The sequence below is a fragment of the Parus major genome, chromosome 2, assembly GCF_001522545.3.
Source record: "Parus major isolate Abel chromosome 2, Parus_major1.1, whole genome shotgun sequence".
NCBI lineage: Eukaryota > Metazoa > Chordata > Aves > Passeriformes > Paridae > Parus > Parus major.
Window position 1 is genome coordinate 53,748,417 of NC_031769.1, and position 24,156 is coordinate 53,772,572.

General features: G+C 36.9%; 1 protein-coding gene across 3 annotated transcripts in view; it reads left to right on the forward strand.

Annotated features, from left to right (window-relative positions):
* Positions 1-23,144, forward strand: part of LOC107200522 (solute carrier family 12 member 7-like) — a 62,281-nt gene extending 39,137 nt beyond the window's left edge. Inside the window, exons 16-25 of one of the 3 annotated variants that reach the window (XM_015619155.3) lie at positions 395-499; positions 2,569-2,737; positions 5,319-5,514; positions 9,927-10,096; positions 10,252-10,383; positions 12,555-12,662; positions 15,851-15,967; positions 18,145-18,326; positions 21,622-21,755; positions 22,211-23,144. In XM_015619155.3, coding sequence (XP_015474641.1) covers positions 395-499; positions 2,569-2,737; positions 5,319-5,514; positions 9,927-10,096; positions 10,252-10,383; positions 12,555-12,662; positions 15,851-15,967; positions 18,145-18,326; positions 21,622-21,755; positions 22,211-22,302 — 1,405 coding nt within the window. In that variant the 3' untranslated portion in view covers positions 22,303-23,144. Of the gene's footprint in view, positions 1-394; positions 500-2,568; positions 2,738-5,318; positions 5,515-9,926; positions 10,097-10,251; positions 10,384-10,768; positions 10,895-12,554; positions 12,663-15,850; positions 15,968-18,144; positions 18,327-21,621; positions 21,756-22,210 lie in introns of those variants that run through there. The other 2 variants (XM_015619156.2, XR_004495885.1) reach the window with 2 other exon arrangements.
* The last annotated feature ends 1,012 nt before the right edge of the window (positions 23,145-24,156 follow it).

Genomic DNA, 24,156 nt, shown 5'->3' on the forward strand with positions numbered 1-24,156 from the left:
AGGGCAAGATAGGTTATACTAATCCATGTGAAGTCAAGTTTCACTTGTTAGTTTTGCTGCTTTAAAATAATTCCTTTGAAGTATCCTTTGCTTATTAATTCTAGTGCTAAAAAGCAACTTAAGTAGCTCTTACCGTTACAAAAATGCTTCTGAAGTGTGAATAAACCAGACCATAGTAAATATTTATACATATGGAAAAAATTACCTTGAAGGGGCCTTGAACTGCCTCACTTTGGTTAGTCTTCAGTCTGGATTTAAGTCTACAAGACAAGGTGTTTTTTATGCATTCATGCAACAAAAGAGTGATCATCCATTATCCCCCACATAAAGGAAAAGTAGTTGATTTGCATAAATAAGTAGACCCTGTTAATTGAATCTCTTTTGTATCCTGAAGAGCGGAAAAAGAATGGGGTGATGGAATCCGGGGACTGTCTCTGAATGCGGCTCGCTATGCTTTGCTTCGTGTTGAAGATGGTCCTCCTCACACCAAGAACTGGAGGTAGAGTCCTATGTTTTTTGGGGTCACTTAATTCTTGAAATATGGAAATATATTTGGAATACTGCTGGTAAAGCAGTGAAGTAAAGATAATGTAAAATTCACCTTTAAAATAATGTTTTAACTTTGGCATAGCAATGATGTCATTGCAGTACGACTACTTTACTGAAATGTAATGTGACTTGTCAGCATCTAATCAACTTTGCTGGAAATATGTTCAACCTAACTCATACTTCTGACATGGTTGACATGTTTTTCAAAAGTGCAGACGAATTGTAATGTTTGATTATATATACACTTTTCAGATTTAAAGAAACAGTTATCGTTGAGTCTCAATGTCTCTACAGAAGAAACACTGCAATTCCATAAGAGTTTGCTTTTGTATATGTTCCCTCTCAAATACAGTGTACAGATCTACAGAGGACCCTTTATTTGTTTAAATTAATTTTTGTGGTATTCTTTTTTATATAGCTTCATCCAATAGTAGCACTTTCTAAATTACTTAGATGCCATTAAAACAAAATCTCACATTTTACTATAATGGAGTTAGATGTCCACTACTATTTTTGCAATATATTTTTTTACTTGCTAAATTTAATTGTCCTCAAAGCCAACCTAAAAAATCACTTAACATTTAAAAACGAAGGACATTTGCGCATTTTCAGTTCTGATGAATGTAATGTGATACTTTAATTCTAGTCACTGCTCAGTGGTAGTATCATGGGATGCATGCACATGCAGTGTTCTGTTGTCCTTCAGTATAATGCCATTATTTTACCATTTTTCCTGGGACTGGTGAACTTGGCATCTCAGAGACACCACTGTAATAGCCAACACTATTACATGTTGACTGCTTCAGTTCCAAATGAGGTATTTTTCTACTGTGTCAATATAATTGCTAGAACTGAACCATCTCATTACATCTTTAACTGTGCTAGTTTTGAGGTAGGAAGTATGATCCAACTTGTCATCAGTCTTTTGAATTTGTAGCAATGACAGGAGAAGTATAAAATGTTGGGAAAAACAAGTAGATTGCATATGGATTGAAGGAAATAGAGCGTGCCCTTATCTAGTGTGCAGTTGGAACTGAACTTCGGGTACTCTTGGTATGATTAAGGGGTTAACTGTCCTTTTGTATGGACCTATGCAGGTAGAGGGATGGGTCGTTATGAACATCATGAAAATCCAGAAGGATAAGTGCAAGTTCAGTACCTGGTACAGGCATATTCAGAGCAGTGATACAAGACTGGGAAGCTGCTCTGGTAAAAAAGAACCTGTAGATAGTAATCAGCAGTGTGTCTTGGCAATGGCATACTGATCAGTATTGGCAGGAGGATAGATGGTACATTGAGAAGTAAATATATTGGGAAATAATTATTTTTGTTTAGCACTCATTAGAATACATTTAGAAGATTTCTTCCATGTTTTTGTACCGTGATGTAGGAATGGTAAACTTCAGTAGATACAACTGCAGGTGATGGCTGGAGCACCTAAGCATCTCCTCTGGGAAGAGACTGAGGAGATCTATGCTTCTTCATCTTGGAGGAGACTGAAGAGGAGCCTAAAAGCTATTACAACTAACTTAAAAACATGCAAAACCTAAAAGAAGGTTATTAAGGAGATGGAGTCGGCTTTCTTACAGGAGATTAGGATAGGAGAATAAGAGAACATGATAAAATAATTAAGCATTGAAGAGGTGACTTAGAGGTCCGTTTCTAGAGGTTTTGCAAATCCAACTGAATGAAGCAGTAAACAATGTGATGTGCATTCAGTGTGTAGTCATTTCAAGCGGCAGGTTGCACCAGATGACATTGGAAGAGTGATTTTATAATTTTCTAGGTAAAACTGGTCTTTAAGGGATCTTTTCAAAATGATATTGTGATGATTTATGTGTTCTGTTCTTGAACCATTTTGCTATTGCAAATTATGGCTTACCTGTTTAGGAGTTGGCTGTTTTCCACTGAATTAAGCAATCAATCTGCATTTTATTAATTGTTAATTTTAACTGTCTAGTTCTTCCTACTAAATGTGTGTATGTGCACTAAACTTTTTTTTTTCCCTTTGTTTGGCAGACCTCAACTTTTGGTCTTGTTAAACTTGGATAATAAGCAGTTAGTGAAACACCCTAGATTGCTTTCTTTTACCTCTCAGTTGAAGGCTGGTAAAGGACTGACTATTGTGGGTTCTGTGCTTCAGGGAATCTACTTAGATAAATGTACAGAAGCTCAGAAAGCTGAAGAGGTATGTGAAAGAGATCTTGCAAATTTGCATTACTGTTTAAACGTTGAACCTGGATCTGGATAAGTCATATGTTGAATGGCAATAGACTGTTGTAAAATATTGAATAAAACATATATTTTTGCTTTCAGCACAATCAGGGATTATATAAAAAGAATTGATTGGTGTATGTAACAAAATGTTTTATAAAATTTTCTAATAGGATTAGATAATACTGATACTTCCTAGCTTTTTCTTTGAGAGCCCTGTTCTTACAATTAAATTACATTAAAAAGAAATTTAAAACCCACCCTCCCCCAAAAACAAACAAATAAAAACAACAAACAACACAAAAAAACACTCCAAACCAACAACAAAAAGCAAAACAAAAACAAAACTCACCAAGTTTTAACAAATTACCTTATGAAGAAAACAGCATATATTTAACAAAAAAATTAATGTTTAACTAACAAATGCAAATTTTTGGCATAATATAATCCTCATTATGTGATTTTCTACATCCATCTAGAAATACATACGTCTTTGCCAGAAAACTGTGACCAGGATCCTTCTTGAGATCCTTTATTTTATTTTTCTATTTATACCATTTCTCCAGAGAAAGTAGGATAGGTAGGAAAAATAGTAATCTGTCATATAATTTAAAATTACTTCCAACTATGCTCACAAACATAGGTGAATTTAGTTTCAATATTTCTTTAATAATAGTACTTTTATTTACTTGCCTATGCAAACTCACCTATTCCTATCTTTGTAGAGTGGGGAAATGTTTGGAGAAAGTATCATGTTTCCTGTGCTTTATTGAAATGTCCAAAAGTAGGTTTTTTTGGAAGATACAATTGCCATTGTAATTTCCAAATTAATTAACTGGTTAATTTCTGCAGTGTTGTTCAAAAGAGTACCAGTTGATATGTCTACTATTTTGATCCAAGTAGTCTTCAAAGCTGTGTAAAAACCACTGTGATTTTTTCAGGTATCTCTTAAATAGATGAGCATTTAAAATCTTGAAATGGACTAGCTAACATAGCTAACTGCCCATTTCCTCACAGTTTTCTTTTTTCTTCCTCTTGGTATTCAGGCTAATCCACAGTGTTTTTTAAAAAACAAAGTATAAAGTTAGATCATCTATTTGATATCACATGAAAAGGTTCTAAGGGACTAATTAACTTGAAAACAAGTTGAAACCAACCGTGCTATGTTGTGAAAGTAGTTGTCACTAAGCTGTTGCTTTCAACGTGTATGAGTAGGAAAACAAGATGAAAAATACAAAATCAGGCCTATAAAATACAACAGAAAAAAACCTTGAAATAGAAACTGTTTACCCACAAGAATTTAAAATGTTATTTGTAGGTGGCCTAATTTAGCTGCTTTTGTGAGATGGAAAATGAATGTGTTTAAGGGAGGCCTAGTTCATGGGTTCTCTAGAAAGTGAGACCTGGTGTTAAGATTCAGGGAACTATTGCTTTTAAAAGGAAATGAAGATGAATTGTGAAAGTTTTGGCATCTGGAGGCCTCATTGGTTGTGGAAAATTTAAACTAGAAAGTGTTTCTAGGAGACCTGTAGGAAATAAAGATTTCTTCTGTCTTTAAAAAATACCCATCTATTTAAACTGATAAATCCTCACAGATATTATTTGTACAGACATACTTGCTATCTTTGCTAGCAAATTCTCTGAAGACTCTTTTTTCTCTGTTAAATGGAGTTTCTGATGTGAAGCCACACTGAGCCTGGCACTGCGTGATTGAATCTGTTCCTGATGATTTTTGACAAATTTTGTTTTTTGTAAAATTCAAAATATTTGTGTTTTATGTATTAGTTCTTCCTTCTGAAACATGTTATCTCCCACACAAGTAACTGATTATGATGATGGGGGAGAGGTGTTTAAAGTTATTTAACCAGAAAATAATAAATGCTGAAGCTCATGTTCCCTGGTCAATCTTGATACTAGTTTGAAGGCTTGTTTTAAATTACCTGGTTATGTGTCTTCATGTTTGTCAGTGTTTAAATGGAGGAGAGCCATTCTGAAATTCAAGGGGTGTGGGAAATTTAATCTGGTCTGTTTATCTTGTCATTATTTGGACAGTGCTTCAAATTTTCTCCTGCAACTCTCTTATTCTATGTTGGGAGCTGATAAATAATCAGCCTCTTAATGTCAAAGGTATTTAAGGAACTTTGGCAGCCTCTTCTTCTTAGTATTTGGCATCATGTTTTCAAATGCTTCCAATTCCAAAAGAAAGAACTGATCATTCCAACCATATGTTGCTTTGTCAGTCACTGGTTTTGACTTTACCTGAAGCAATGTTACTTCATTTATCTTTATTTATGTGTTTTTACTCACACCTTGTTCATCCTTCTTTGGAAATAACAAGGCTGAATAATTAAAATAATGAAAAAACTGTGTGTGGTGTCTTTTGGGGGAGGTAGCAATTTGGGCCCTAGTTTTCGTAGAATCATGTTCTCTCTTGGAATTAGTGATTTCTTCATGTTAGTTATACATGGTTGATAAAGTTTTGCTATTATTTAATGCTGTTAGTCCTTCTGGTGTTAATTATCAGTGATGACGATTTACATTTCCTTATATTGCAGAATATTAAGGCCTTAATGGGTGTTGAAAAGACTAAAGGATTTTGTCAGATTGTGGTATCTCCAAACTTCAGAGATGGAATATCCTATTTGATTCAGTCAGCTGGTCTAGGAGGTATGAAGCACAACACAGTCCTGATGGCCTGGCCACAGTCATGGAAGCAGACAGAAAATCGTTTCTCATGGAAAAATTTTGTTGGTATGTGTTTATTGACTTTCTTGTTTGCATTTGTAATTCAACTGTATAACTAATGTGTTTGCTGTGTGGAGGAAATGTGCTATTGAACATCTGGTGGACAATAGAATATTTCACCATATCTGATTTCATCTGGAGTGGGTTTTTTCAGCCCTCTTCAACCATGGGTTTGCTTTTCTTCTTCTAAGTAGGTTGGTCACTAAAATCAGTGTAATGGTTTAGGAATGCTACTTAGCAATTTAGGGTTCCCACTGAGACTTTCCAAACCACATTGCTGCTTGCTTGCCCCTCTTCCTCCTCCTCCACCTGCCCTGGGCTGGGTTGGAGAGAAAAATGAGAGGCACAAAAGTTAAAGATCACAGAATGAGGTAAGAAAATCTTACTGGAAACAGCAGTGAGATAAGAAAATGAGCAGTAAGAACAATAGTGTTAATAACAAGAGGTATGTGAAAGAGTGTGATTCACATGCAGAAATGTCCACTGTGGAGCTTGACCCAACCACAGCTATGCCACTCCAACCACTCCCTCTGGCCCAGAACTGGAGCCACTCAGCTGTTCCTTCTGGCTTTGAACTGGTCCCATGCTTATTCAATACATAATATAGAAAAATACAGAAAAACCCCTTCTCCTTGGAAAAGACTCCCTTACCCCTGCCCCTGGCAATGACCTGAGGTGGTCTAGAATAACCTCTGGGTCCTAGCCATGCCCCCTCCAGGCTGTTGCAAAAATTAACCCTGCCTGGCAGAACTGAAACCTTATCCCCCCATATTCTATACCGTTTATGTCATGCCCAGATCCTACACCTTCCAACTTATATATATGTATATGTACACACAAACAAGTGTCATTTCCACACTCAATATCCATTACTTCAAGATGTCATCTGGAGGTCCTTTTCTGCAGTTCTAGCCATACCCACAGAGCATTTGCTATCATCCATAAGTCAGTGTACAGCTAGATTGTTGGCCAGTTCTTTTCTTCAGTAGTTCTTAAAGCCAGCTGGATGGCATTCAGCTCTGCAACCTGATTTGATCCACCTTGTCCCTCAGTACCTTCTGTGACTCACCACATAGGACTCTGTAGAGCAGCTTTCCATTTTCCATGTGTCTGTACAATATGATAGGAACTATCAGTAAAGAGAGCATAATACTTTTTCAGGTAGCTGATTTCAGGTGGGGCCTCCTCAGGATGTGTCACCTTTTCCTCCTCTGATGTCAGTATGAAATTTTCACCCTTGGGCTAGTTTGTGACGACTTCCAAGATCCCTGGGCAACTGGGGTTTCCTGTTCAGGCTTGCTGTGTGATCAGCATGACCCACTTATTCCACATAACTTCAGTGGCATGATGTGTGGAAGGGATTTTCTCTTTGAACATCTGGCCCAGCACTGGCAGTTACGATGCCAGGAGGAGCTGTGCTTTGCTGCCAGTCACTTCTGAAAAAGCTTGAACACCTTTATAATATATAATATTAAAAATATAATAATTTATAATGGCAATAGCCCTTTTTCAGTATGGGTGTAACAGGCCTCAGATCCTTTGTGTCCCAGATTCCTGAACCTCAGGGATCATTGTTGAGTCTCCCCCAGGTACTGTTTTCCAGAAATTACAGGAAGAACTAATCTCCCTGGCTGCAGTGTAGAGCCCATTTTTCACATCTTGTCCTGTCCTGACTGGTCAAGGGCTACTGCATGAACAATCTTCAGTTGCATTTGTTCAAAAGCTTTTTGTTGTTCAGGACCACACTTAAAATCATTCTTCTTGAGTCATATGATAGAGAGCTTATGATTTGATTGTATTCTGGAATATGCATCTTCCAAAAACTCACACTGCTAGGAAAGCCTTACCTTCCTTCTTGCTGGTTGGTGAGGAAGTAGCTACTGTCTTGTTGACCACATCCATGGCAATCTGATGATGTCCATGTTGCCATTTTATTCCTAGAATCTGAGTTTCCTGGGCAGGTCCTTTGATCTTACTTTGCTTTATGGCAAAACTGGCCTCCAAGATGATTTGGATTATCTCCTCCCCTTTCTCAAAAATTTCTGCTCTGTTGCTTCACAAGATGATGTAATCAATGTATTCAGAGTGTTCTGGAGCTTCACCCTTTGCCAGTGCAGTCTTGTTTCTTATAGCAGCAACTCTGGCCCATACTGGCAGGGCATGGGACATCTCCTCTTTAACTTGCTCTAACTTTTTGAATCTGTCTGCAGTCTTGGACAGCCAAGGCACAGGTAATTAGGGAGGGGAAAAGATGATCTTTATATTGTTGGAATCAGATAGTTGCCTGAAGCACTGTTTGTTCTCCTTTCATTGACATGAATGCCAATGAGTTGGCATACAATGATGGCACATGCTGTACAAATTTCCCCCATGTGGATTGTGTACAATGAACCTCATCTGGATCTACAGGGGCCGGTTTGTTATTTGAATCCCTACAGATTACCTTCAGCACAGCTAATTCTCTCATATTGGATACCTTTTTCCATGGGCTTCCACCTGCATGGGTGCAGTACTTGGTCATCCTTGAGAAAATACCTTTCCTTGATGTTTGACAAGAGTTGCCTCCAGAGGCTGAGAGTTTCTGTCTTCTTCCCAATCCCCTTGCCAATGCTGACATCCCAAGTCAGGGATCCCAGTTACTTGGCTTCACTACCATCTAGTTTCATATCATGGGCAGCAATATCCCAGCATCAGAGCAGCTAAGTCACTAGGGGCTCACCTGACTGGTGGCTGAAATTTCATTTGCGTATCTCACAGCTCACCTGGATGTTGGGATTGGATGATTATCTCTGGCCCTGCCTGTTCCTCCTGTTGTGAGGGTTCCCCTTCCTCTTCATCCTTCACTAAGTGAACTGATTTTGTCTTGGGTTTCTTTTTCTATATAGAGGCAACTGCTACTGGCACAGGTTGTTCTTCTGGTTCAGCTGCAGTTTGAGTGGCCACAATGCCAGTGTCAGTCTGCTTTCCTCCTCTTCCCCCTGAGACTGTTGTCTAGTATTGAGGAATGTCCAATAAATAGTAGCCAAGGCCCAGCATGTTGCAGAACTTCACACCACCCTGGAATTGCCACAGCATTTTTCTGTCAAGCATTCTGTTACTTTACCAGGGTCCTGTAGTTGTTCAAGAGTGAAGTTTCAAACCACTGGAGCAGAATAACTCTTCAAAAGCTGGCCCATTTTCTCCCACTTTCCGTGTCACTCATGACTATACATCCCTGGGACAGATCTCTGAGTAACCTCCCTAGAAAACTCCTTCACTGTAAATGTGGTGTAGACTGAGGAGACCTGGCAGGCTTAGTACCAAGAAAATGATTTCTTAACATCCAAATGGAATGCAGACTTCTCAGAATGCAGCAGGCTGAAGGGAGAGGAAATGGCCAGGAAAAGGGGGTGAAAATCTGGGGAAAATCAACCTCCCCCATTCCTCCCACAGAGTGTGTATGATTAGTAAACATGCAAAGGTAGTGCCTGAGGTAAGAGTAGGAGAACAAGTCAATATACATCCCAAATGATCATCATTGCCCTTGATGTTATCATGTCATAAACTGACATCCCTCAGTATATCAGGAAAGAAATACTGATCCCTCTTCCTACTCTGAAAAAATACCATGAGGAGCACGTACAGGAATATATACAGGCTTAGGTACCATTCCCACATGAACCAGACCAAGCAACATTGCAACCAGTGGCTCCATACTTAAAACAAAAAATGCCTAGATCAAATTTGTTTCCAGCCTACTCTGGGCATTCTGTTATCTCAACCCATTGTGCCTCACCTCAGACACCAAATAAAGATCGTTGTGGCTTAGGAATTGTACTTCCTAATTTAGTGTTCCCACTGACACACTCCAAATCATGCTGCTGCTTGCTCACTTTTCCTCTGTGGCTGGTTGGAAAGGAGAATTGGAGGCACAAGAGGTGGAGATCACAGGTTAAGAACAATTTACTGGAAACAGCAATAATATTAATAACAAAAAGTGTGAAAAACAGAACGGTGCACATGCATTTTTGAAGCACCACCTGATCGCAGCCATGCCACCCCAACCTCTCCCTCTGTCTTGGAACTGGTGCCACCCAACCACTCCCTCCAGCTCAGAATCAGCACCATGCTTACTTCACCAGAAGGAGCCCCTTCTCCTTGGAAGATACTCCCCCCTGATTTCTGCAATGGCATGAAGTAGTGTAGAGTAACTTCTGTGTCCTTGCCAGAGGTCACTACCCCTCTTTGCTATTGCAGCAATTAACCTTGTCCCAGCCAGAGCCAAAACACCCAGATTATTCCTCTTTTTCCAAGACACCTAGAATATTCGTCTTTGCCTCAGCAGAATCTGGGAGGGTTTAAACTTTTGAATTTAAAACAAAAGCAAAAGCTGTGTATGAAAACGAGTTATTGAGTAAGTGTCTTGTTTTCCCTGACAGATACTGTACGAGAAACAACTGCAGCTCAACAAGCACTTTTGGTGGCTAAAAACATTGACTTATTTCCAACAAATCAAGAACGTTTTACTGAAGGAAATATAGATGTGTGGTGGATTGTTCATGATGGTGGTATGCTGATGTTGCTGCCTTTTCTCCTTCGACAGCACAAGGCAAGGACAATAGAAAGTGTCTGGGATTTAATTTCCTAGCTCTGAGTGGTTCAAAACATATCTAATTAAATACTCCTTCACCCTGTTCAAATTATGCACATTGCTTTAATAGCAATCACAGTATTACAAATGGCTATAATGTATCTTTTTGGTAGGTTTGGAGAAAATGTAGAATGCGTATCTTCACCGTCGCTCAAATGGATGATAATAGCATTCAAATGAAGAAGGATCTTCAGATGTTCTTATACCACCTTAGACTGAATGCTCAAGTGGAAGTTGTTGAAATGGTTTGTTACTACTTATTTTTAAGGTGCAACTGGGACTAAACTTGGGAAAACAGAGTTAACTTTTTTCAAATAAAGGGATATTAGCCTAAATATAGAAACTGAAAGACTGCAGTCCCACAAAGAACAAGAAGTTAAGCATTGTTATCTTACCGTGTCACAGTGCTAGGGTATGTGGTGGTCAGTTTAATGGGTTTGTCAAGTAGAGTTTGAGATGTTTTATGTGTTAATTCTAATTTATTTATGAGGACTTGTCTGTAGAGTTGGTTCATTCAGGAAGGGAAAAGCTTGAATTTTTAGCAAGCAGTGAAATGGAAGGCTGAATGTGCTTAATCTATTAAGCTATGATAAATGGTATGAGACACAATGGACTTGTCTATGTCTCCAGCTGCTGTAAGAATACCTCCCTGGAATAAGGAATCCCTAGGCTCAAGTGAGAGTTGTTTTTGGCATCGCCAGCCTCAGCCTCAGTACTGAACAGCAGGACAGTATAGCTACAGTTTCACAAGTCAAGGTAGTGACAAAATGAATTTTGCAACTTTTTTCCTTTTTTAAATATGGGTCATAAACTGTTTAGAAGAAGGGACAAAAGCTTTACTCTGTCTAGGCACACGTTTTTTGGAAACTAAGGATGTAATTTCCAGTGCTAAAAGGTGACTACCGTAATGTCCGAAGTACGACTCATGCATAAAAAAAACCCAACCAAAACTTTCACTTACTCTGAAGTGGCATGAAGATGAGCAAACTGGTTCAAAATTTCTACCATCACTAGTTTCTAGAATCACCAGAACTTATTAAAAAGTTTATCATGCTGATAAATCATAAAACAATTTTAAGGATTGTTTTAATTACTTAGGAAAAAAATTACTTGTGAAAAATTTACTGTTCTTTGCTTAGACTACTAAATATGAAAGTCACCTGTGTTGTGGCATGTACAGTTGAAAGAACATGTGCCATGAAAAGGCTCAGAATTGGTTGAATTTTCAGCAGAAGACAGTATAGGAAGTTGTGCTTGTTCCAGCTGGGATAGAGTTAATTTTCTTCATGGTGGCTGGTATGGGGCTGTGTTTTGGATTTGTGCTGAGCACAGGGTTGATAAGATCAAGATGTTGTTGTTTTTGTGAAGCAGGGCTTACACAGAGCCAAAATCTTTTCTGCTTTTTGTATTGCCACACTGCCAAAGAAGTTGAGGGAGGTTGGGAGGAGACACAGTTGGGATGGGTGTCCCAAACTGACCAAAGGGATATTCCAGACTGTATGATACTATGCTCAGTGTATAAGGTGGGGAGGAAGGGAAGAAGGGGGTAGTGTTTGGAGTGATGCCATTTGTCTTCCCAAGTAACCATTATGTGTGATGGGGACCTGCCCATGGGAAGCAGTGAATTAATTTTTTGTTTTGTTTTGCTTGTGTGCACAATTTTTGCTTTTCCTATTAAACTATTTTTATCTCAGCCCAGGACTTCTCTAGCTTTTATCATCTGATTCTCTCTCAAATCCACTTCTTGGGGAGAGGGAGTGAGAGTCTTCATGGGCCTTGGTTGCTGGCTAGGGTTGAACCACTACAGAAATACAATTTATTATTTTCTTCTATGGGTAATATTTAATTCTGAGAATCTTCCAGAGGAGAACTATGTTACAAGTCAGTGACAACACAGGTGACTGCTATAGATTTTTATGTTGCATTTTAGTTTTGAGCCAATATGAGAATATATGCCAGAATTTCTTGCTAATGGCTTTGGTTTATGAAGATTTCTCAGTGATGAAAGGTTAATGTGTTACTTGTGCTTAACAGGTACAGTTTTAAGGAAACAAGTGTACACTTGTTTGCTCAGGTGGCAGCAATGCAGACCCAGTTTAAATAAGTGCTTTCAACTCTCACTTCTGCAGCCTACTTGGAACAGAATACTGGAAAGTCTGTTCCACGTGCCTAAAATGAAAATAAAACCACAATAATATTATTACAGTAGGATAGTTCACTGCATGAAATTTCTGTTTGAAGATTAGGTTTTAAGAATGGGTTTAGAAGTGATTGATCAGTTATATACTTAAGATTACTCTAATGCTGTGAATACACCCAGGACCACCACATGAATACAGGTAGGAGAGATACACTGCCTAAATGTAGTTCTTCTTAACAGTACTTCTGGTGTTTCTAATACCAATTTCTTTTGCAGTTTGAAAATGATATTTCTGCATTCACATATGAGAAGACACTTATGATGGAACAGCGATCTCAGATGCTGAAACAGATGCAGCTATCAAAGAACGAAAGAGAAAGGGAGGTAGGAACTTCAACTTCACAGGATGTTCTGTGAAAAATCTGGAAGTATTATCTTTAGGCTGTGGCTTCTAATCAGTTTCTAACTAGTCAAAAACTTCTATAACTGCATTGTGTTTCTCTACAACCAGTTTTTGCAAGGTTAAATTATGTGGGGAAAGAAATAATTTTTTATTTAAACAGATTTTAAGAGCTTTCCTGTTTTTGTTGAGAGCAAGTGTTGATTAGCAAAACATTTGAGCATCAGTGTGGAATACATTCAGAGCCTTTCCAAACATGGCCTCAGTAGCTAAGGTTCAGGATTATGCAACTGGACTGATTATTTCTGATTGTGATTTGGTTTTAGATCATAGAATCATTTAGGCTGAAAAAGACATTTAAGTCAAGTCCAATCTCTACCCTAATGCTGCCAAGTCCACCACTAAACCATGTCCCTAAGTGCTTTATCTACATATCTACATGTTGTTTAAGTACCTCCAGGGACTCAACTCCAGCCACCTCCCTGGACAGCCCATTCAAATGCTTCATAACCCTATCCATGAAGAAATTTTTCCTAAGCTCCAATCTAAGCATCCTCTGGTACTACTTAAGGCTGTTTCCTCTTGCCCTGTCACCTGTTTCTGGGGAAAACAGACCAACCTCCACCTCACTACAGCTGTCTTCCAGGTAGTTGAATAGAGCAAGAAAGTCATTCCTGAGCCTTCTTTTCTCCATGCTAGAGAACCCTGACTCCTTCAGCCATTCCTCATATGACTTACAAATACACCATATTACACAATATAATGCAAATTTGTTCAAGTCACACTGACTTTGTTTTAGTTTCTGCATTATTTTAAATGTTTCATGAATCAACTAATTTTTTTAAACCAAAATTGGGCCAACAGACTATAATCCTATAATATCAAGATGGAAATACTGTTTTTGCTGCTCCCCTATCCTTACTATTTGCATATTGTAAGAACAAGCTTAATTCAGCTGTATTTTTATGAATGTTTGTAAATTATAAGTCCTTTCCTTCTGGGTTGTGCTTCTACCCCCTCATCTATTCTGCTAACTCCTTCAGTGTTATCAAGACTTTTTAGTGATGTAGAAGACAGTGAATGCTCTGGCTTTGCCATCACATAAATGATTTCCATCCCATGGCAAATAAGAGAACTCCACTGTGTTTAGTTGCTCATTTGTAAAACAGCTAGATTTTTTTTTCTTGTGGCTTTTCTTTTTTGGTGTTAATTGTACAAATCAAATCAGTTTGAAGTTTTTATGGTTTTTTTCCTTTTTACTTTTCTTCTCTCTATTCATTTTCCACCTCACAGAATTTTTTTAAAGTTCCTAAAGATGTCTGGTATTGTTACAGTGATGTGATGCTGTAAATGCTCTTTCTTATCCATGCCATGGTAGTTTTCTTTCAATTTGAGCCTGCCTAACATCTTTCCAGTAAAAAACCAAACTTTTCTGTACATCTTATTCAGTCTTATTGTTTCTTTACTGAACAGTAGTATTTTTCCAGTGGAGTTTGAGTGATTTATCTGTTGTTGATTTTAAAGGATTTAACTTCTACATGAATAGTAGGAGCTAGTGCTCTGTATTCTATAGCACATAAATTACAGAAGAGATGAATGAATTTTTTCTCAGCTCTGAACTGGTTGGAATCTGGACTATACTTCAGAGTCTTGTTTGCTTGGAAGTTTTTATTTCTTTCTGTTCCCTCCATATGATTTTCTTTCTTTATTATCCACTTTTATCTGAACTTTACCATCGCCATTATAGTGTCAGTTTCTTCCTTCTTATCAGGCAGGGTAAAATCTGAGACATTCAAAATACCACTGAATTTATTTCAGGGTCTGAAGTAAAACCCCTGATAATTCCAAGAACCTCTAGTACTTACTGCCTTGTCCAAAAATAAAAGTCATATCCATCTATTGTTTCTGATTAGGATATCTAAATCTACCTTGTTCTTTTGTATTTTCATAAGAAAATGTGGTTTATTTATGTCTTCATTTCCTCTGGAACTACAAGATTAGTATATGCACTCAGTGTGCCCGGCCCATTCTAACTCTGATCATCTTTTCTTAAATTACCTTAGCCATTCTTTTCATTTTTATGCTGACCTCCAAAACATTTCTTTTATTAGTATCAGGAGTTCAGATTAGCATTGCTTTCTTTTTAGTATCTGTTTCCAGGCATTTAAATATACCCTGGTATTCCAGCTTTGAATAGTGAGTGTAATTTGGTTTCCAGTTACCACCAGGGTCAGTACTTTAACCTCACTTTTGTGCGTGTACACCTTCAAATGAGGCTCAGACCTTCCCAAAGAGGACAGTTTGGTTTTGTACAGTGCTCATTTGCTGTTTCAGTCATAGGTATGCATCTATCCTTGAGCAATCACCCTCACCCTCCCTTCTCCTGTCAACTTTTTAAAACAGAACTAATTTTGTCTTGTCTCTGGGTTTTTTTGTAGAACTGGGCATCAATGGCTCACCACTTTTTTGGAAAATGTGGTCAATTTTCTCCTATTTGGGGTGTAAATGAAATATGTGCCTGCAAAACATGAGATAGGCAACTTAGGTGTAACTGGCAAACATTTATTTATTTGACTTAGTCAATAGTGCTACAAAGGGGAAAGAAAATTTAGAGCCTCATTCACTTTCTTCCTTCCATTTTTGGTTGTTGGCTTTTTCTCTTCTTAATCCTCTCTATGGACTCTTGGGCAAGGCAGTGCTAGTGGGACCTGTGAGAAAGTAATAATCCTCTCCACCAACAAATTGTGTTGGGTTGTGCTGTTAGGTAAGATTAGCAGAGATTTGGGTGCATGCAGGTGAGGAGCACAATTACAGTTAGTGAATCGTTAGATTTTTAGGTTTTTGCAGTTGAAAAGTAGCTTTCTCATGTGCTTTAATTTTTTTCATGGTTTTGATTGTAATTGAGTGAAAAAATTCACCTGAATATATACATATGTGACAGGATGTGACCCTCAAAAACTAGTGAATATTTGACCTTCCCGTAGAGACCGAAGGACTCAATTGGCTTCATGTTTAACAAATGTCTGTCAAGGGACTTCGTAACTAACTACTAAACATTTTAAAAAGAGCCTTGTAAGCTGATACCACATCTCATGTATTAAAATGAAGAATAGTATGATATCTACTTTTATTCTGGAGACTTTTTTTGTCATTGGTAACCTTTTTGTCCCAGATTCAGAGCATCACAGATGAGTCTCGAGGCTCAATTAGAAGAAAAAGCTACTCCAGTCAATTGTCCATTATTCAAGATGCTCAGACACTGCTGACTAATGATTATCAAGAGGAAGAGGTAGTTGGACATAGTGCTGGTCATGACTAGACATATTTTCCATTGCAACACTTCAAGTACCACTATTGCAAACTGAACTTATGCACTGAACCATGAACAGCTCAATCATTCATTGTTATAGAACAGTTTTTAATATTTTCTTTTCTAAATTCTCTTACCCTATATTTCTTGTCTCTAGATGATGCTTCTGTGACATGGACTATATTCTCTTTCGCACTTACTTTCCATGAAAGAAACACATTTCTGAGACTGCCTGTTTACTTGAGAGCCAGAAGCAGGATTTTACATTAATGAATGTATTTCATGCTTTCACAAACAATTGACTTCCTTTACAGTCCTCTATTGAAGTACTGAAGATTCTCAGAGACCATATTGATATACTAGGTCTTTTAAGGAGTGCAAGCCATTTTTAATAGCAAGCCATTATTAACCCATATATGTCATTACTGCATTCTGTGTGGTGACATTGAAAGGAAATGGACTGATGTAATCAAAGAGTTTAGTGTGCACTTGAAGTGTTGCTCATGTAGCCTAGTTTGTAGAAGTGCTGTATACCTTTGTATTTCCCTTTCATCATGGAATGAGAGTGCAACGTGTTGTATTTAATTAATTGAATTTAGTATCAAAATAGCACTAACAAAAACGTGCTTTTGTTGTGTTTGCATTTTTGTAGACATGTGTTATAGGTCCAGAATTTCTCTTGGTCTCACTGTCTTTCCAAAATTGGCAAATTTTCTTCCACTGAAGCATGGTTGTGTTGAACTCATCTTACAGTTTTTCCTTTGAAATTTTAGTTCCTCAGATACTGCTGCATGGTATTTACAGTATTGGCATGTATTTGTTAGCTTTTATAATTCTCATGATAGAACTGTATTCACAGTAACTTCTTTGTGGTCTTGACTCATCATTTAACCATCTGTGAATGCAGGAGAACCATCATACTAAGAGATACTTATGTGAACCTCTGAACCAAAGTCCAGAATTTGGGAGTCCTGAAGGATAGGGACTAGGAAATAATTTAGTGAATATACTGTAGCTCAAAGGCATTTAAAAACACCTGCATTTACAGTTTGTGAACCACTAGAGGAATTATTTTTCTGAGAATGAAAGTAGTATTCTCATCTGCTTAGATTTTATTCATGCTTTTTATTGACCTGCATGAAATTCTTAATGACCAGGTATGTGGAGATGCCATGACCATGTCTAACATGTGAATAATTGAGGTTCCCAAATGGAGTAGGAGCTTCAACTCCTTATTTAACAACTCTCTGAATAGCTTTCAGAACTGTTAAATATCTTAAATAAAAAGCAAACAAACAAACAATCACAGGAAAAAAAAAATATCATCTCCAAACCAGAAAACTCCAAAGCACAAAAAGAATCCTCTCCCCAAGTACCAATTCACTTACAATTATTAGAGTCTAAGGTAATGTATTTGTGTTGCATTTGATATAAATAGAGAGACCTATGGACAAAGTATTATGAGGGAAAGTAAGTAAATAATGTGTTAAATATTTAATCTTATTTTCCTCCAAGGAAACAAGGGGAGTGGAAAATAGAAAACACAAAATTCTTTCTTATATGCATGTGTGCTTTTATATTCTTGATTTGAGTTACTACTGTTAAAAGGGAAGAGGAGGCCCCTTCATGGCTAGATTGGTTGAATTTGCCATGCAATATGCTCTTGCAGGCAAAAATAATCTAATTTAATAATCTAAATCTATAGCTTCCCTTCAAGTCAGCCAGTCCCATACTGGCATCATGAGAATCATGTCGTAGTTCAGCTAAAGGCATGTGAAATGGACAATGTTTACACCAGTATCTGAGAAAATAATGAAACTTATCAACAAAGTAGCGGCTTTTAAGTTTGTCATTGGCAAAACACCCTGATGTTAATAAATTACTCTGGTAGAATTTAACCTCACTTTAGTTCATCACAAAAGTAATGTTCCAGGTAAGATGAAGTCTTGCAAATATAAACAAATAAGGACATTTTTGCAATTTCACTTCGTGCTGAAGTCACAGTTGTCTGATATTTGTTCACAAAGCAAAGTGCATTTTTCTTTGGCTTCTTTGATTCTACTGCTGTAAAACTCCTTTTCAAAATTTTAATATCATGTAATTTACAAATGCTGGTTTTGGCTGAATCTTGAGATGATTATTTGTTTTGTGGCCAGGCCCAGCTGATCCATGATAAAAACACTGCCTCACGCTCTGCTCCGGCAGTTGAAGCAAGTGTGGCTGCTGCTGTGCCAGAGAAAGTGCAAATGACCTGGACTAAAGAAAAGCTTGTAGCAGAAAAGCATAAAAACAAGGATTCAAATGTGTCTGGCTATAAAGATATTTTCAACATGAAGCCGTAAGTATGCATGTGGTATTTGGAGCTTTTCATTTCATTGTGTGTATTTTAATGTGGGGCAGGAGATCCTGTTGGTTGTTTTATCTGGGTTTTATTTTTTAAGGGATTTTGCTTTATTTAGAATTGAACACTAAAGTAATATTTTCATGCGTTTGACTTATATGACATCCTTATAAAATTAGCATGTATTTGGGTGGAATGACTATAAAAGAGTCATTCACAAGAATGTTGTGAGTGAAATTTAAATATGACAGATGTCAAGCTGTAAACTCAACTTTTGGACTGTACTAGAAAGCATATGTGTTAAAAAGCTTAATGATAACTTTTTCTTTCTTCCTGTGGGTGAAAAATGAGTGTTTATATCTTTGTATTTTTATTGTGTTTGACATTAGAGGGAGTACCAAAGGAGCAGATAGTTTTTCAAGATGTTTAGCTTATGTTTTTGATTTTGGGTGAATGTTTTTGGGTGTGGGGGGTGTTTTGTTGGTAAGAGAGGGGGGTTGGGGTGTTGTTGTTTTTCTTTTTTTGGTTGGTTGGTTTTTTTTAATGGTAAATATATATGTCTTGCTATATTAAGTATTTCCTGTTTAAATATTCCTTAATGTCTTTTTCTTAAATAGATAACAGCTACTCCCTGTGTCAAACCAATGTAGTAGACACAAAAACAGTGACAGAAGGAAATCAGTTTGTTTGTTTCCTCATGTTGTGATTTTAAGCACTCACATGCCTCTTTTCTTAGTTCTGGAAGAATGTGCTTAGAAGCATAGCTTAAATTATTATTAAAATTTTCTGCACATGACCAAACCAAAACTGTGCATGTCAAGGGAAATCTTAATATCTAAATGAAACACATCTTAAGTCTAGAACTTGTAGGCAATGCAGTTAGAAAGTGTATTTAAAATTAGTACCTGAAAGTCTTGAGTTGCTTCATGGATTTGCTTTGAGCTCTTTAGAAAGAGTTTGCCTTCTGCACATTCCAAAAATTATTGTGCTCCTGCTCTAGGGTATTGTCCTAGGCTGCATTATATTCTAATCATTAGGGGTTTAAAAATTTTATATCTTTGAAACATTTCTTATTACTGCTTTAGAATTGTGCAAGACACTGATTTCAGATATTATTATTTTAAGATGACTATGTGTAGTTGGGTAGAAATTGCAGTTCAAACTTGGTGTGCCTGTATAGTGTATTAATATTGTTGACTTAAAAATTTACCTGATGGCATGATTTTTTTCTTCTATGCATTTGCTTCCCTTTCACATAGAGAATGGGGAAATCTGTAAGTCTAAATTTCACTTCACTTAAACAATGTAGGCTGAGTTCTCTGGCTCTTGTGGTTTTGTACATTGTATGCATGCTTCTAAATTGTAATTTGCAATGCATGTATCATTTTGTTTCTTCTTTCATATACTGCGATTTAGCACATCACCTAAAAATATTCATCATTGTGACTTGTTAATGTTCTCTTAAATATGATAAACTTTCTGTTCAAGGTAAGTCACAAAATATGTGTTATAATTTCTGTAAGAATATAAAACTTGACAGTACTTCTCTGCACCAGCATAATATTTAGTGTTCTAATTTACAATATTAAAAAATTAATTTTTATTCTGGAAGAATAGGCTCCTATTATGCTTTTAACTACTTGGGCAATAGGGAATATTTGTTCACAAAGGGAACTTTGATATTTCATCAAAAGTCAGTTCTTGCCTGCCTTCTACCAATCCATCCATGGCAGAAATAATGTAAGTTCAGACATACATTGGGTAAGACAGCACACAAAAATTGAATAGTACATCTCTTGAGTGGAAGATCTCATTTGACTGCTCTGCTTTTTTTCAGAGTTCAGCATTTTCTTAATCTTACCTGCTTAACAAATTAAGCTTCTTATTAAAATTTTGGAAGTTTACTTTGTCTACTATGTATGGTTTCAGTTCTACCAGCACTTGAAGGATAAATGATGGTAGTCAGCCACAGTTCACATTTTACACAACACAAGCCTTTATTGCCCGCTCTGTCGCAAAGTTACACCCTGCATTTTATTTTTAGTTTAACAATATTTCAGTTTCAATATTTACACATCTTAGTTATACAGTCTTGCCTCTCTTCATAGTTCTTGTTTGCTTTTCTCAAAATTCAGTTCTGCTTCTAAAAAAACGGAGCTTCAAGCATTCCTTTGTTCCATATATAGTTTTTGTACAGTTGGTTCTTAGGATAGATGGTGACCATGGTAGAAAATCCACCAGGAGGGACCGGTAAACTCAGTTTTAGAAACTTCATTCTCTTGTAGGGGGAAGATGGAAGGTGACAGAGCATGAAGAAACAATTTAATTGATAGAGCTGGTTTCCACTGGCCACTAAATTTCAGGCCAAATGCCTTTTAACTATTTTTTTATTTTAATTTTTTTTCAAATAAATCACCTACTTTTAGGCAGCAGATCTTTTTGGATAAGTGGACTAAGGTAGTTAGAATATTTTGGTCACACTGTAGCATATGACTCATTTCCAGCCTTGGCTAACTTTACACAGATAGCTGTTTCTCAGGAACTGTAAGGAAATTGTTCTTTTATTTTGTTCTGAAAAAACACTAAACCATACAAGAGAGATACTAAACTAAGGACATTTTTTAAAACCTAGCAGATTTTTCTTCTTGTGCACAAATCTACAACCATTGTCTTTGCAGATACAACAAGGAAAATATTAAGTAATGTTGATAATGTAAAGGAATAGGCTCAATTTCAGTTCACTGCTTGCTGCCTTACTGTTACAACCTGAGAAGCTAGCAATTTGTTCAAAATTCTGTGGTGTTTCTGAATTTTCTTTACTGGCTTATAGAATTCTATAATGTTTCCAAAGGAGCATGAGTAATATCTTGTACTGTACAACATAAATACTCTGATCATTCCATTGCATTCCTGTAATTTCATTGTTTGGAAATTATTGTATAAATCCAGTTACTTTTTTATATAAGTCAATAAAGGTATCCCTAATGGTTTTTGTCTGACCTTTAAAATATCTGTTGAAACCAGGGTTTTGATTCATCTTGGTAAAAGGTAATTGACAATTAGAAGATTCATGAATTATGACAATTTACTTAGAATTGCTTGAATTTTAGAGTTTTAAATGTTCTTGTCAAAGGACAAAGTTGTATTTTATTTATTTTGAATATGTACTATTATATGGACTAGTGTCCATGAAAATAGCTTGTTTTACATGCTTATAATTTTAAATAAATAACATATGATTCAATTGCATAAGTATTATGACAATGCTTAAAAATGTTTCTTTGCATGCCAGGAATCAGTCAAATGTGAGAAGAATGCACACTGCTGTGAAGCTCAATGGAGTAGTCCTTAATAAATCACAGAATGCTCAGCTAGTTCTCCTGAATATGCCTGGACCTCCTAAAAACAGAAAGGGGGATGAAAACTGTATCCTCTGCTGTATTGATTTAATATTTATTGAAACTGAGAATGTAATTTTTGTGATTCTGCCAGTACCTGTTGGGATAACCATTATTAAGATGGTAAGCAAAGGTTCTGCCTTTAAGAAAATGACAGAAAGAGAGTTAAAAAACAGAAGATAAAAAAGTCTTGATAGTGGGGGGTGTTTATTGATATCAAGGATTTCTTAACTTTGAACTAATATTAAAATTTCCTATTCTTATTTATTTTTGTAGGTGAGTAGGGCAAAACTGAGAATTTCCCCCAAATTAGGCCTCACTTCTACTTAAATAACCCAGTAACAGGACAGTAAAGGATGACACAGAAAAACTCTAAATGAAATTGTTGAACTCTATTTATGTGTTATATGTCAGACTTTTTGAAAGATTACTAGATATTTTGTTTCTCTTCTCAACAAATTCCTTGACCAAATGGTATTTCAGACATGGAATTTCTGGAAGTTCTGACAGAAGGTCTAGATAGAGTTCTCCTAGTCCGAGGCAGCGGACGTGAAGTGATCACCATTTATTCTTAATATGTTTTCATGTGTTTTTCAATCACAGCACAACCCCACCATAAGAAAACAAAGTTTTTTGCCATAATTTTGAGCAACTTCATTTTGTTCTAGTGCATTGAAAATTAGCTGCAAGCTGAATCTTCTGATGATGTGGTTTTTTCCTAGTAAGATGTTATATTTAAATAATATTTTAAGCAGATTTATGTAGAAAATGAATAAATGGTGGATGGCTTAGGATATTTATATGTAGCATATTCTGACACTTCTTGAGCTGTGGTAAAACAAAAAATTGTTAATGCAGTTGTATTTTTAAAGGTCTAGAAATGTGAGCAACTTTTGATTATTTTCATCTTTGTCCTGCATCTAAATAAAAGGGGTTTTGGGAAAGGTTGTCTTTTTTTCTTACCAAAATGCTGCTATGTTGCTTCTGTTGGAACAACAATCGTGGTTCAGGAACCTTCCTTCAGAGATGTACACAGCCAGTCAAATTTGTCGATGATGTGAATTAAGTGTTTCCCAGAAGTTCATGATTTGCTATACCTGTTAAAAAGAACAATTCTGTATTTAAAATAGGTAGCTGAAACCTCCAGGTGATATTTAACAAACTGTGTGGGTTCTTTTCCATGAGGTACTGACAGTTACCATTATATTCTACAATTATACCAATCATGAAACATGAGAGCATCCTACTCAATGGCTATGGTGCAGAAACTCCACCTGGTTCCAAATATAATTCAACATCTGATAAACCACAGCATGGTGGTTAATGAAATGCAGTCTCTTGTTTTCAGAAATGTATATTTGGAAATGTTGTATGTATGTGCTGCTGTTTGAAATAAAATCTGCTTTTCTGAACTGAACAAGCTCCAAAGTGTTTTTAATTTGAAATTGTTGAGTAATTTAGGCTAGGTGCTTAATAGAAATTTTTTGCTTCTGATACAATTCTGTTTCTTCTTTATAGGCACTCTTTAGTTTTGTTTATGTTGTTTAAGACTTAAAGTGTATCAGAAGATTGTTCTGCTCTAAAAAGAATGGGTCTATTTAAACATATAAACTATTTTGGCTTTTCCTTATTCCTTTCTAATACAATCAAATAGTCTGTTGGTTAGACTAGAGCAGCAGTGATTGCAGATGCAAGTCCCTGGCTTGGCTCAAGGCTAGTGTTTTTACCTTACACTCAAGGTGAAGTAAGACAAAGCAATAAACAGCAAAAGCTGAAAGCAGCCATTACCTGTCCCTGTAGTTAGATGCACAGGAACAGAGGGAATGAAAAGGTAATCAGGTGGGGCCAGTAAACTCCTGAAGAGTCAAAAATGCTGCTGGGAAAGATCAAAAGACGCTTGGAAAAGGCATGCTGCACACCAGAATGCCCCTGTATCCCACTGGGTGTGACTGCAGCTGTGTGCCTTGGGTTATAAATAGGTTTATGCATTGGCACTCTGAGGTACCTTGGGGGAGCCCCAAAGACACTCCAGTGGCTCTTAGACACATGGAAGGCACATGGAAGCACTGTGGACAGATCAGAAGGCATCTGAAAGTTCTAGATTTGCACAATATATCAGCTGAATTAAAAAGCATTCTCAGACCAGTGAGGAGAGCAAAGATATCAGCAGATGCCCCTATGCACTCCAGATGGCTCTAAGCTCTTCATGGGACATATCAAAAGGCACTCCATAGGCTGTGGTGCAGGGCCATCAGCAGGCATTTATAGACAACGGTAGATAGCTCATAGTAAAAGGAATGATAAAAATTTAGTTTAGAGATAGGTTTTCAGAGGCATCTGGGACCTACCAAAAGCTTTATGAGTTCCCTTAGATGCAAGGCAAGACTGTGGGCATAGCAGAAGGCATTTGATAAACTTGAGGAAGCGGT